At 47.0% G+C, this 14,106-nt stretch overlaps 1 protein-coding gene across 2 annotated transcripts in view; it reads right to left on the reverse strand.

Moving 5' to 3' along the window:
• LOC126106644 (acid phosphatase type 7-like) overlaps positions 1–14,106 on the reverse strand; it is a 198,895-nt gene that overhangs the window by 113,903 nt on the left and 70,886 nt on the right. For both annotated transcript variants that reach the window (XM_049913001.1, XM_049913000.1), the window contains exon 3: positions 3,905–4,105. In XM_049913001.1, the coding sequence (XP_049768958.1) occupies positions 3,905–4,105 (201 nt within the window). The remainder of the gene's footprint in view (positions 1–3,904; positions 4,106–14,106) is intronic.

The raw sequence follows: 14,106 nt of genomic DNA on the forward strand, positions 1-14,106 counted from the left end.
CCAATAGCTTTCAACAAACCAGGCTTAAGGTCAGGAACCACGATGCTATCCGCCCATTGAGAAGGGAAGTCACCCTAGAGCCAAATACAGTTAAGCACCCGGAGAAGATGGTGCCATTGTGGAGCACTGAGATGTTTAAGGAATTGGTTGTGAATGGAGTCTGGGCCAATCGTGAGAAGAAGAAAGTGCAGAAAGAAGTTCCCATTCAGTAAAAGGTTCATTGTAAGGTTCTGATCGACAACGGGTGAAACGTAAGGCAGAAGCTTCGGCCCGCTGTTTCTGGTGAAGGAAAGCAGCCAGATAGGAGGCTGCTGCTGATGCTGTGGCAAAATGGGTCGCAAGATGTTCTGCGAGAATCAATGGGTCTGCGCAAAGGCCATCTGGGAGGTGAAGGCCCGGGAGGGTAGACTGCCGAGGGCAACCTTCGGGAGAGCGAAGTGTAGCCCATACCTGTGACATAGGGACAGCAGAACCGAGGGAAGAAACAAAGCATTCCCAATACACCCGTTTGCTCAGTTTGATTAAGTAACGGGCTTTAGACTGATGGCGTCTAAAGGTAATAAGGTTGGTAACGGATGGCTGCCTCGTACGATGTTGCAAAGCTCAACGGCGATCACAGATGGGAATGGCAATGGCCATACTCCACCACGGAACTTGCTGGCAGCGAAATGATCCAGATGAGCACGGGATAGCAACGCTAGCAGCACGAAAAATCATGTCAGACAGGTCACATAGGACATCATCAATACAACCCGCAAAGAGGGAGAAAAAACAACTTGTGCAGTATATAGAGGCCAATCTGCATGTTGTAAAGACCAACGAGGTAACCTGTCCATCGGGGAGCAGGAAGGGAGCGAGAGAGTCAACGAGAAGTGGTCACTATCACATAGGGCGTTGTGTGGTGACCAGTGTAATGAAGGGAGGAGGGAGAGAGAAGAAAGAGAAAGATCAATGTCAGAAAATGAACCATGACCGGCACTGAAATGAGTAGGGGAGCCATCATTAAGAAGGCACACAAGTCACGGTCTGCAAGAAACTGGTCTATGAGAAGACCCCGACTAGATGGAAATGCACTGCCCCACAAGGGACGATGAGCACTGAAATCCCTGAGGAGGAGGAATAGAGGAGGAAGCTGCTGAAGGACAGTGAAGGCAGCAACTTTAAAAGTGCTGTCAGTAGGGAGATAAAGTATGCAAAGCGAGACCTCAGAGTCCAGGTGGACCCTAACAGCAACCGCTTCCAATGCAGTTTGAAGAGGAATCCACGTGCTAGCAACATACAAACACCACCAGAGGCCCGCCCGAATGGGGCCCGAGCAGATTTCGACAGAAAACACTGAACCCATGGAGGGTCAGTGAGTGAACATCAGTAAAATGAGATTCCTGTAGAACCACACAAGCTGCAGAGTAAAATGAAATAAGGGATTTCAATTCCAGAAGGTGATGGTAATATCAAATACAATTCCATTAGATAACCACAGAACGATGATTCAAATGGGGGGTGAACAGGCTAAAGCCAGTCATGCCACCAGGTCACCATCCGTCACCAGCAAGGAGGGGGTGACATCCACGAACAGCAGGTAAGAGTCATATTGCGAAGGTGGGGACGGGACCTCTGGCGACACCAGAGACTCTTTGTCCCGGGACTTCCCCTTTTTTGTTTGAGATCGAGGAGGGCTGTGTGGGAAAAACGAGCCAACTGCAGCAAGATCTGGAACAGAAACAGAGCGGGCGGCCTGGGGGCCCACAGACCGTGGTTCTCGTGGTCGTCGTGTGGGAGAGATGCCGAAGATGTCGGACAGTTCTCCAGCTGGGGAGGGGGGTAAGGAAGGGGGAGGAAGGGGCGAAGATGTAACCAAAGCATGGCTACACATCACGGACACAGGATGAAGACGTGCATACTTCTTATGTGCCTCAATGTAGGTTAGACGAACAAGGGACTTCTACTCCTGTATCTTCTTTTCTTCTTATAACCTGGGCAATCCGGTGAACGTGGAGAATGATTGCCATGACAATTAACACATACAGGAGGGGGAACACAGGAACTCCCCTCATGGAGTGGACGTCCACAGTCACCACAGAGAGGGGTCTGCGAGCAGTGGGAAGATGTGTCCGAAACATAAGCACTTAAAACATCACATAGGTGGTGGGATGTACGGCTTTACGTCACATCGATAAACCATATATTTTTCCTTCTCAGGGAGGGTATCCCCTTCAAAGGCCAGGATAAAGGCACCAGTATCAATGCGATTGTCCTTCAGGCCCTTCTGAACATGCCGAACAAAGTGAACATCCCGCCGCCCTAGATTGTCCCTAAGTTCCTCGTCAGTTTGAAGAATGAGGTCCCTGTGAAAAATTTGACCTTTAACCATATTCAAAGACTGGTGGAGGGAAGGGGGGAGGTAATGGACACAGGAATTGTGCCAAGATGGTCACAGGCACGAAGGGCCGCAGACTGGGCAGCTGAAGCAGTTTTGAACGACGACGAACCCGACCGCATCTTGCTCAGAGTGTCCACTTCACCAAACTTGTCTCCAATGCATTCCACAAAAAATAAAGGTTTGGTATTGGTGAAACTATTCCCATCAGTCCTGGTGCAAACTAAATGATTCATTTCCATTCAAGGAGACGGCCATAGAAGAACGTCCAGAGTTGTGGACCCATATGAGTTTCATTTGCATCGCGCTCGCCCTGATACTACCCACTCCGATTAGGGGCTTTCTCTACAGGCGCCACCCAGCCACAGCAAAGGCAGTCTGGCACGGTGGCCATTGCTGGGAGTACTGATGTTCCAGGATGACAGGCAACCACTCCTAGGCTTACATGATGAGGTCACAGCTCAGGTGTCAGAAGTGTGATCCTGGTGTTTTCAGGGGGGCTCAACCAAAAGGGTACACAGCAACCCCAACATATGGGCTGGCTATGTACCCTAGCATCAGACAATGACGTGAAGGAAAAGATAAAAGGGACTAGGAGGGCACATGCCGGAGACACTAGGTAAGGTGCTCTTCCCTAAATGGCTCACACTAAGGAATAGGTATTTAGTAGTGGAGGTCAAACCCCAGAGGGGGGCCAGAGAATGCCTAAATGATGGAGTAATTACTCAACAAAACCAAATCGCAAAGCCAACATAACCAGGAGGATAGCGGGGTCTACATGAACAAGGACGCCAAGAGAGGCAAGGGGCAAGGCAAGGGGCAAGGCAAGGGGCAAGGCAAGGGAAGGGAATACAGCCCGGTAAAGAAGGAATGCTGCAATAGTTTGGGGCCCCGTACTCGCCATGCACATACTCACGAAAGGACCGTGAGCCTCCCCCAGGGGGTGGCGTATTTGCTTACGATTAGAGTGCTGCTACAGAACCTGAAGAATCTGGAACTTTGTAATCCTACCCATTCACAAATTAAAAATACGTGAAGTACTTTTATCGAAATTACTGTCCTCGGAGATCCAGGAACTGGAAAGCAGTGTCTCCCACCATGTATATCAGTGACTTGAACCAATTTAGTCATTCATTTTAAGTGACTTAAATTCTTAATCAATGTTTGCAATAACAATGAACTAGGCTCAACGTCAGAGACAGGTGTGAGGAGATTGACAGAAAAGGGGGGGGGGGAGGGGGAGGGGGGGAGGAGACACACAAACACAGGGGGGAGCTGGACAAAGACAGTAGGTGGAAGGAATTCATTATATATGGACAATGACGAAAGGTGGAAGGTATATAACCTCCAATTCTTATATATATTTAGCAATTGTGAAACATTGCCAGATTCACTAGTTGTATATAAACAGAAAGTGGCTACAATTAATATCTAATGCAGCAAATCCAAACTATTCGAACGTTTTTCAATTTTTTCACCCTTCTAAATGGTCAGTGTTAATGATCTATATCAAAAGTCTTTACTCACTGTAACTTGCACCATATGTCAGATTAGACAATCTGACACGGTGAATGTATTGTGATCTGCAGCCTTCTTTTCCACACTCTTCAAAGTAAGTCATGTTACCATGCTGGAGCTCCAAACCCGGAAGGGTCAGACCAAATTCCACAAAGGAATCTGCTGTCTTTTCCATTGTGCTCCATGTTATCACAACTTCGTTTGGCTTATCTGCAATCAAGTTAAATTGCAATTCCAATTACTCCAATGCAATGAATGACAATACAATGGAATAAAATAAACTGTAACACTCATTTCAATAACAAGCTAACAGTAATGCAATACTAAATACCAAACAAGTCATTAAAATCAGCTGATGCAAAAGATTCATGTTATTCACAACCTATCTGCCTAAATGAGTAAGAACTGAGTCAATACATTACAATGTTTGTTAGTGAAAAGTACAATCCCAGGAAAAAAAAAAGAAAGAGTGTCTGGATTGAGGATTTCTTTGTAGGAATGCTGCCACCGTTACCTGAAGTGCAAAATCATTAACAGACGAAAAAATGACTTAAGCTCTGCCCTTCAGCAGTGTGTTGTGACTCTTGTCATTCATGTTGTACATTAATGACTTGGCAGAAAATATTAACAGTAGCACCTTGAAAGAGAGAGAGAGAGAGAGAGAGAGAGAGAGAGAGAGAGAGCTGCACAAACATTCAATCAGATCTGGGCAAAACTTGAAAGAGGTGCAAGTATGAGCAACATGCTTTAAATCAGCGGCAGCCAAGAAATCAGATGGTTGGTTTGGGGTAAAGGGGCCAAACTACAGGGTCATCAGTCCCTTTTCCTGATGCAAGCAAGGCTCAAGGTACAAAAAAACCCAACACCACACCTAAAAAGAACACTAATGGAATGAACAAAACACGGAGAAAACATACACCACAAGGAAAGTAGAAGAAGGTATTAAAACAGAGAATATGGTCTGGGCTGGCTGATCACAATAGCCAGCCACTCTGCAACACATTAAAATGTTCACCTCAAAAAGCCAAGGCGAGATGAACACACGTAGCAAAAGACTACCACCAAGCCAAACAAATGTAACGAAGGTGCGACAGATTTAAAAATGGAGGGAGGGTGGAAATCTCAGAAGGCTAAATGCTCATCCTTAGACGGTACAATGACCTCTCTCATGAATAAAACGTAAAAACTAAATCTGCTGTTGAGGCAGTGTCACTCAAAACCGAAGGTAAGGTGCTGGGAAGGTTAAAGGTCCACCGGACAGAGGCAGTCTTATTAGCGCCACAGTGACACCGAGGTGGGTCCTCGCGACGGGGGAGGTAGCTATGTGTTAGCCACGTATGGCCAATGCGGAGCTGGCAGAGAACCACAGAGTTCCCGTGACAGCCCCGCATGCAGGTCTTCCACACATTCCAAGTCTCCTTAAGGGCGCACAGTTTGTTGTGCGTACTGAAATTATGCCATTCTGTCTCCCAAAGCTGACAAACCTTGTGGCATAATAATGATTGCAGGTCAGTTACAGGGATGCCGATCTCCAGAAGCTGTTTCCATGTAGCCTGTTTGGCTGTCAGGAAGTTCATTTCCTGGGATTCCGACATGGCCTGGGGTTCACACAAACACCACGGAACGACTAGACCTTTCCAGGGCATAGATGGACTTCTGGATGATCGCTACCAAAGGATGGTGGGGGTAGCACTGGTTGATAGCTTGTAGGCTGCTCAAGGAGTTAGTACAGAAAAGAAATGACTTGCCTGGGCAAGAATGGATGGGCTCAAGAGCATGAGAAATGGCACCCAGATCTTCAGTGAAAACACTGCAGCCATCTGGCAAGGAGTGCTGTTCAATATGTCCTCCATGAACATACACGAAGCCAACATTACCACATCAAGAATCAAGAAGTGACAGCAGAGAGCTGCGTGGTTAATTGGGTCCTTAAGACCATGTGAAGCTTCGGCCTAGGTGTACACCACGGAGGTGTATGTGAATGGACCTCGAGTATAGGTGGTAAACGCAAGCACTCCACTTCAGACAGAAGAGATCGGACACAAACCACAATCTTAAGCAATGACCTGGGACTCTGACGCACGAGATGAAGCGCTATGGATGGGAAAACGAGATGGTAATTCAGATGCTCAGGAGAACTATGAATGTGTGCAACATAACTGGTGATCACTTATGCACACTTAACCTTCAATGGAGGGACTCTGGTATCCTCCACGACACTGGTCACCGGACTCATCCTAATAGTTCCTGTTGCCAGTCAAACGCCACAGTGGTGCACTGGGTCGAGTAAACGCAATGCTGAAGGCACCGCAGAACCATAAACCACACTCCCATAGTCAAGGCGGGATTGAACAAGGGCTCTGTAGAGCTGAATCAGCTTAGAGCGATCTGCACCCCAGTTGGTGTTGCTCAGGTAGTGGAGGGCATTGAGGTGATGCCAGTACTTACGCTTCATCTGTCGAAGATGAGGAAGACACATTAATCGGGCTTCAAAAACCAGCCCTAAGAATTGATATGTCTCCACTACAGTGAGTGGATTGTCATTAGGGTATAGTTCTAGTTCTGGATGAACGGTACGACGCCGACAGAAGTGCACGACACACGAGTTTGCTGCTCAGAACTGGAAGATGTTGGCTAGAGCCCAGGGCTGTGCCTTACGGATGGCTCCCTATAGGCGCCGCTCGGCAACACCAGTACTGAAGGAGCAGTATGAAATGCAGAAGTCGTCTGCATACAGAGAAGGTGAGACTGACAGCCCGACAGCTGCTGCTAGAGCGTTATTGGCCACTAAAAACAGAGGTACACTGAATACAAAGACCTGTGGGATACCATTCTCCTGGATACGGAAGGAACTATAGGAGACACCAACTTGGACACAGAAAGTATGGAGCGATAGGAAATTTTGGATAAAAGTTGGGAGTGGACCACAGAGACGCCCCTCATATAATGTGGCAAGGATATGATGTCACCAGGTTGTGTTGGAAGCTTTTCGTAAGTCCAAAAAGATGGCTACCAGGTGTTGGAGTCTGGAAAAGGCTGTTTGGATGGCAGACTCTAGGGAAAGTAAATTATCAATGGTTGAGGGACCCTGGCAGAAACCGCCCTTGCATGGACCAATAGGCCACGTGACTCCAAGACCCGACACAAGTGCCAACTTACCATATGTCCTAACAGCTTATAAAAAACGTCGGTGAGGCTGATGGGCCAATAGCTATCGACATCGAGCGGGGTTGAGCACTGGGACGATGGGGCTATCCCGCCATTGCAATGGAAAAACACCATCGCACCAGATCTGGTTGAAGATGATGATGCGATGTCGCTTGTAGTCGGACGAGAGATGTTTAATCACCTGACTGTGGATCCAATCTGGCCCAGGTGCTGTGTCAGAGCAATGTGCAAGGACGCTGAGGAGCTCCCACTCTGTAAATGGGTTTAAGGGGTTCACTGTGATGTTCAGTGAACGACAGGGCTTTCTTTTCCATCCGCTGCCTGAGGGCGTGAAATGCTGGGGGATACTTTTCTGACGTGGAAGCTCGAGCACAGTGCTCAGCAATTGGGTTTGTGTCAGTAGATAACACACCATTGATCTTAATGCCAGTAATACTTGTCGGGGTCTGGTACCCACAAACACATCTGATCTTTGTCCAGACATGGGAAGGTGACATATGGCACCGACACTCCTGTTTCCATCTTTTTATGAGCTGGTGAACGCATACACGGAGACGATTAAAAGCTATTAGCTGCTCTACAGAAGGGTGCTGCTTATGTTGCTGTAGAGCTCGCCGGTGCTCTTTAATGGCCTCAGTGACTTCCAGCGACCACCAAGGTACTGACTTTCGCCAGGGGAAACCTAAATAACGTGGTTTCCTCCTCAGAAACGTTTGTTCTAGTGAACTCCTCAACTACCACATTGATGGTACCATGTGGGGGAGATTCAATGGACACAGCAGAGGTGAATACTTCTGGGGGAATGGTGCTGGGGGAGTGAGAGGAAGATGGGAATGTGGTCACTACCACGCAAATCATCATGGGCTCTCCAGTAGAGAGACGGGAGAAATCCTGGGCTAAAGAGGGATAAATCAATGGCCGAGTAAGTGCCATGAAAAATATTGAAATGTGTGGGGGGCCCAGTATTTAAGAGCCAGATGCCAAGCTGAGACGGGAAAGTTTTGACATCTCTACCTCGACCAGTAAGCAGTGCCATTCCACAAGAGGTTACGGGTGTTAAAATCTTCCAAAAGTAGGAGAGGTTTAGGGAGTTGATGGATCAGTGCAGCCAATGCATTCACGGGTACTGCACCATCTGGAGGAAGATGCATGTTGCAGACAGGTATTTCCTGCGTAGTCCTTAACCTGACAGCCACAGCTTCAAGAGGGGTTTGAAGGGGCACAGGTTCACTGCATACCGAGTTCAGGACATAGACACAAACTCCATCTGACACACTATTATAGTCGCTACGGTTCTTGTAATATCCCCTATATCCGAGATGGGCAGAGGTCCGCATTGCCGGGAACCAGGTTTCCTGGAGGGCAATGCAGAAAGCAGGTGTAAAGCTTAACAGTTGCCATAGCTCAGCCAGGTGGTGGAAAAAAACTGCAGCAATTCCACTGGAGGATGATGATATTGTGAGACTGGGTAGGCGTGAAGCATGCAAGGAGGCAGGTTACGCCTCAGGGTCAATGGCTGCCACCGATTGAGTATTTCTATCCATTCCTATTGTGGATGAGGCGTCAGTGAGATTCGGGTCCTCAGGAGATGCTAGTATCTCCACGTCAACTGCAGGTGCAGAAATGGTAGGGAGTGGTGGTGTTGAGGCCAGACTACTACTATCTTTCCAGAATGAGTCTTTCACTCTGCAGCGGAGTGTGCGCTGATATGAAACTTCCTGGCAGGTAGGAGATGAGATACTGGCCGAAGTAAAGCTGTGAGGACCGGGCACGAGTCGTGCTTAGGTAGCTCAGATGGTAGAGCACTTGCCCATGAAAGGCAAAGGTCCCGAGTTCGAGTCTCGGTCGGGCACACAGTGTTAATCTACTACTATCTTTGCTTGCCCTCATTTCTCTTTAGGGGCTTGCTGGCAGGACTTCTTTGAAGTAGCTTCAGGCACAGAGGAAGATCGTGAAGCACCTTGTGCAGCAGCTTTTGACTCCTTTAGCCACTGGAGAGTGTCCACTGTGGCATTAGTGGATACCTCGGGGGAGAGGGTCCCAAGGGACCCCTTCCACACGAGAGGTGCGGAGGCGGCTCGTTTCTCCGGTTGGGGGAGGGGGATGTGACCGATTTCTCCCGCGTTTGGGGGCCTTGCTGCTGAAGTAGGTACTTTGGGAGCAACGGAAGGCAATTTCCTCCTACCACCGAGAGGGGATATGTATTCTGAAGGCCCGGAGGACCCACTGTTTGTGGCACAGAGGGTGGTAGACTACTACTTGTGATGGCGATGGTAATGTAGCTGCAGCGTATGTGGATGTCAACTGAACAGGGCATAACTGACCTTTTCAGGTAACGAATCACACTCATAGGCCAAGGCACTGGTAGCAACCCTGTTGTCTTTGAGCCCCCTGTAAATGAGCCAGATGAAACGAACACCCCGCCATTCTAGATTGGTGCAGAGCTTGTCGTCAGACTGCAAGAGGAGGTCGCAATGGAAAATAATCCTCTGGACCGTGTTGAGGCTTTTATGGGGAGTGACGGAAACAGCCGGTCACATGTGAGTGAGGCCCGGTACTGGGCTGGGGTTGATGTCTGAATCAAACTGCATCACTCCTCGTCTTGGACAGCGCTGCCACTTCCTCTAACTTATCCTAAAGATGTTCAAAACAAACAATTGAGGCTTCACAGGTAGAAAGGAATCCCCGCCCATTCTGCTACAGACTAAATACAGAGGCGAATATGGCTCTTCTTTCTGTGGCCCTACGTTCCGTTCCTCCCACGATGTAGTGAGGGATGGAAATGACTTAGGTCGTACCAGTCAGCACTGTACTCAATCTTGCCCTTCTTAGAGACTGCTGGCACCTTACGGTCACCAGCAAGAGATGACAGTCCGCTTCATTGCAGGTCATCTGCCCTGATGCCACCAACTCCTCTCTCCACGGGTGCCATCCAGCCACAGCAAAGGCTACCTGGCACGCTGGGAGTTGCCGGGAGTCCTGATGCCCCAGGAAGACGGGCATCTACTCCTTGGCATATGTGGGGAGTTTACAGCAAAGGCATCAGCAGTATGGCCCTGTGTTGTCAGGGGGCTACCACCAAATGGGTACAAGACAGCCCCACCACAACGGTCTGCACCTAGTATCGAGCACTGTAGCCAGAGAAATGCAATACTCTCATGGGGGAAAAAAGAGGTCAGGAGACAATGGAAGAAGATGTTATACCCCGGAAAAAGTCCTCGCCCAAATAGTAGAATTGCAGGTGGAGATGCAAAGCCAAGACAAGAGGTTCAGGAGATCAAATTTAAGGACACTATGGATAACTCGTGCACCATGTAAGGCATCCTTCCCCGTATGGCCTGCACTTATGTAGACTCTGGAAAGTGGCAGATCAAACCATTAAATGGGACCCAAACTTATTGGTCCGAAAAGTGTGAGACTCCTTTTAGTCGCCTCTTATGACAGGCAGGGATACCTTGGGCCTATTGTAACCCCCAGACCCACAGGGAGAGGGGGGGATGAGTACCAATGCGCTCAGCCTCAAGGCGCACTTTACCCACCACTACAGCAACGTGTTTGAGTGCAGGCAGGGAGGAGAGGAGGACACTGAAAATGCACCGCATTTAAATGGCATTGCAGTCACACGGCATACAACTGTTTTACATTTCACACTTTGCAACATTCTGAAGAAGAGAAATTTGTTAACATCGAGTATAGATTTAAGTGTCAGGAAGTCGTTTCTGAAAGTATTTGTATGGCATGTAGGCATGTATGGAAGTGAAACATGGACGATAAATAGTTTGGACAAGAAGAGAATAGAAGCTTTCGAAATGTGGTGCTACACAAGAATGCTGAAGATTAGATGGGTAGATCATGTAACTAATGAGGAGGTACTGAACAGAATTGGGGAGAAGAGGAGTTTGTGGCACAACTTGACAAGAAGAAGGGACCGGTTGGTAGGACATGTTCTGAGGCATCAGGGGATCACAAATGTAGCATTGGATGGCAGTGTGGAGGGTAAAAACCGTAGAGGGAGACCAAGAGATGAATACACTAGGCAGATCAGAAGGATGTAGGTTGCAATAGTTACTCAGAGATGAAGAAGCTTACACAGGGTAGAGTTGCATTGAGAGCTGCATCAAACCAGTCTCTGGACTGAAGACCATAACACACAACAATTAATGCAATTTTCTTTTTAATTAAATCTTTTTAATTAGATCAGAAAGTAGTCGTTTCTCACCTTGCAATGTCTTACTACAGGTAATGTGCAGTGAAGTCCACTTCAAAAGTTGGATCTGCTAGCCATTCTGGATGTTATAATTTTTGTTCTAGCATTCTTTTTTTCCTTTATAAATTCAGCAGTAGTGTGTTTTAAATTGAAAAATCAGGTATGTCACTTGACTCAACCAACATACTTAGCAGTAATATATAAAGTCCCCATACTCTTTGTTACATCACCATCAAAAACTGTTGCAACTGATAGTAGAATAATGCGTGCAAATTCAAAAAATATACTACTTGTGCCACTAATTTCTTCACTTGCAGCATGCCTGCAAATTCGGCAAAAAGTGCTTCTCGAGTTACAAAACTTTGAATCCCATGTGTCGACCACTTTAGTTTTTTACTCTTTCATTATTAAGTAGAAATTCTTTCTGCACAGTATAGTAATATTGTTTCATAGCAAATTTGCATCACCCGTCACTTACATGACTGCATAATTATATATTGAGAATCCTCACCCTTGTCTTCTGTCATTCCCATTCATTTTTAAAGGCTCTGACAAGACATCGCTAGGCTGACTCTTTTCGTGCAGACAGCCATCGAATCTGTAAATGTTCTTCATAACAGAACAAACAGCAAACGGTATACAGTGCCAACACCACGATTCTGCTGAACCAAAGAGATTTGTGCCGACAAAAAAATAAAATGCCACACTATAATACAAAATGAAACGTTGCGCTGTACCAAATACTCCTGGGAAGGGAGGAGCAAAGCTGACACAGGCCGAGCCTCGGCCCACCCGGCTTGCGTGAAGTTTGCATGCCTTGGCCAGTCCCGCTCAAAATCTTCAGAGATGCAGACTTGTGAATTTTCTGAATTCTAAAAAGATAGTATCCTGTGACTACAATATCAATGACACACAACTGGAATTACTGAACTCTTAGAAATATAGAGCAATCCAAAAGCTATTTCCAAGCACTGCTGCAGTGTAAATGCAACACAGCACGACTCTGATGCAGGTATATAAGCACAGACATGTAGGCGAGAGATTAGTGTGGCATTCTTGTGTTTCTGATGTGTGCGCGGTAGATGCAAAAACCTTAAATATGGCGATGTTACTACCTCGAGCACACGCCCTATAGTCCCGATTACTCCCCCTTCGACTATCGCACCTTTGGTCCATTAAAAAAGGCCTCCAAAGGTTGAGGATTCCTTTCAGACAAGGATGTGCAACAGGCAGTTACGGACTACTCCAAGCAACAGGACACGGTGTTTTACCAAACGGATTTATTCGATCCGGTACATCGGTGGGATTTCTGCCTCAATGCTTACTGTGATTCTGCCCAACTGGCATATCAAGCTCGGACTGTATGGCATTCGAACAGGAATTTTTTGATCACCCATTATATCTTGAGTGTAACAACTGTAGGGGTACGAAATGGAATGATCAAACAGTCCGAGTTATAGGTAAAGCAGACACTCAGAGGTAGGCTACTGGGAAAATGCAGTCAATCTATAAAGGACAGCAGCATTAGGCTGTTTGCCGATGGTGCTGTAGTCTACAGGAAAGTAGTAACACGCGAAAGTTGTCGACACGTCGATGAGGATTTGCAGAAAATAATGACTGGCAGTTATCTCTGAACATTAGTAAGTGTACAACGTGAAAATCCCCATTAATGTACGAGTACAAAATAAATGCCCAATCTTTGCAAGCGCTAACATCAGTCAAGAATCTGGGTGTGACTATTCGAAATGATCTCAAACGGAACGATCAGATTACACAAGTAAAGGGTAAGGCGAGCTTTAGATTGTGGTTTATTGGTAGAATCCTGAAGCGATGCAGTCCTTCAACAAAGGAAATTTCTTACACTACGCTAGTTCGTCTGGTCTTTGAGTACTGTTCGTCTGTATGGGACCCTTACCAGTTGGGTCCGATTCAAGAGACTGAGAAGGTCCAAAAGAAGAGCGGCAAGATTCGTGACTGGTACATTTATCCACTGTGAGAGCATTACAAATCTCATAGAAAGTTTAAAGTGGGACAAACCTGCAGACAGATGACGCGCTAAATGGAAGGGGCTGCTCACTAAATTCCAAAATCCTATCTTCGACCAGGATGTAGAGCACATTATTACCACCAACTTTCAAATCGTGCAATGATCACCATTCAAAGATAAGGGAAATTAGAGCCTGTACTGAGGTGTTCAGACAGACTTTTCCCCCCTCTCCCCCCTCGCGCGATCTGCTAGTGGAAAAGAGGGGGGGGGGGGGGGGGGGGGGCTAGCGGAGTATATATGTACATGTAGAAAAGACACTGCTTACAAAATATGCTTGTGATCCATCGCAGAATATTGCTAAGGTGTGCAAGACTCACACCAAACAGATCTAAAAGGTAATTCTGAACGTATATAGCACGCATAGCGCGTGTGGAGGGGGGTGGGGGGCGTGGGGGGTATGGAGGGGAGTGAGGGGGGCTAAAGGCCCAGACAACAAGGTGAACAGCTCCTTGATCCAAGAATAGTGCGTCTTGCTTTTCCAAATCTCCTGATTAGATCAGAAAACATTCAGCTTCTAGTCGTGTAGAAGTAGAAACTTCCTCCAAAAAAGTTTTCTGATGAATTACATTTGTAACAGTAAAAAGCAAGAAGGTGAAAAACGTTACGAACGTCTTTTGTGCCATCGATAGGAAAAGCAAGATGAAGGAAAGAGCGAAGTCTGCAGGTGGGTGCCCATGAGGCTCTGCATGTGACAGGAAATGTCCCATCCCTGAGGAATTACAGTTAAGAGTGCCATACATTCAATGAAGTGTGGCACCTAGAACAGAAAATTGGATGTGGCAAAAAAAA

This window comes from Schistocerca cancellata, chromosome 10 (assembly GCF_023864275.1).
Source record: "Schistocerca cancellata isolate TAMUIC-IGC-003103 chromosome 10, iqSchCanc2.1, whole genome shotgun sequence".
NCBI classification, from domain to species: domain Eukaryota; kingdom Metazoa; phylum Arthropoda; class Insecta; order Orthoptera; family Acrididae; genus Schistocerca; species Schistocerca cancellata.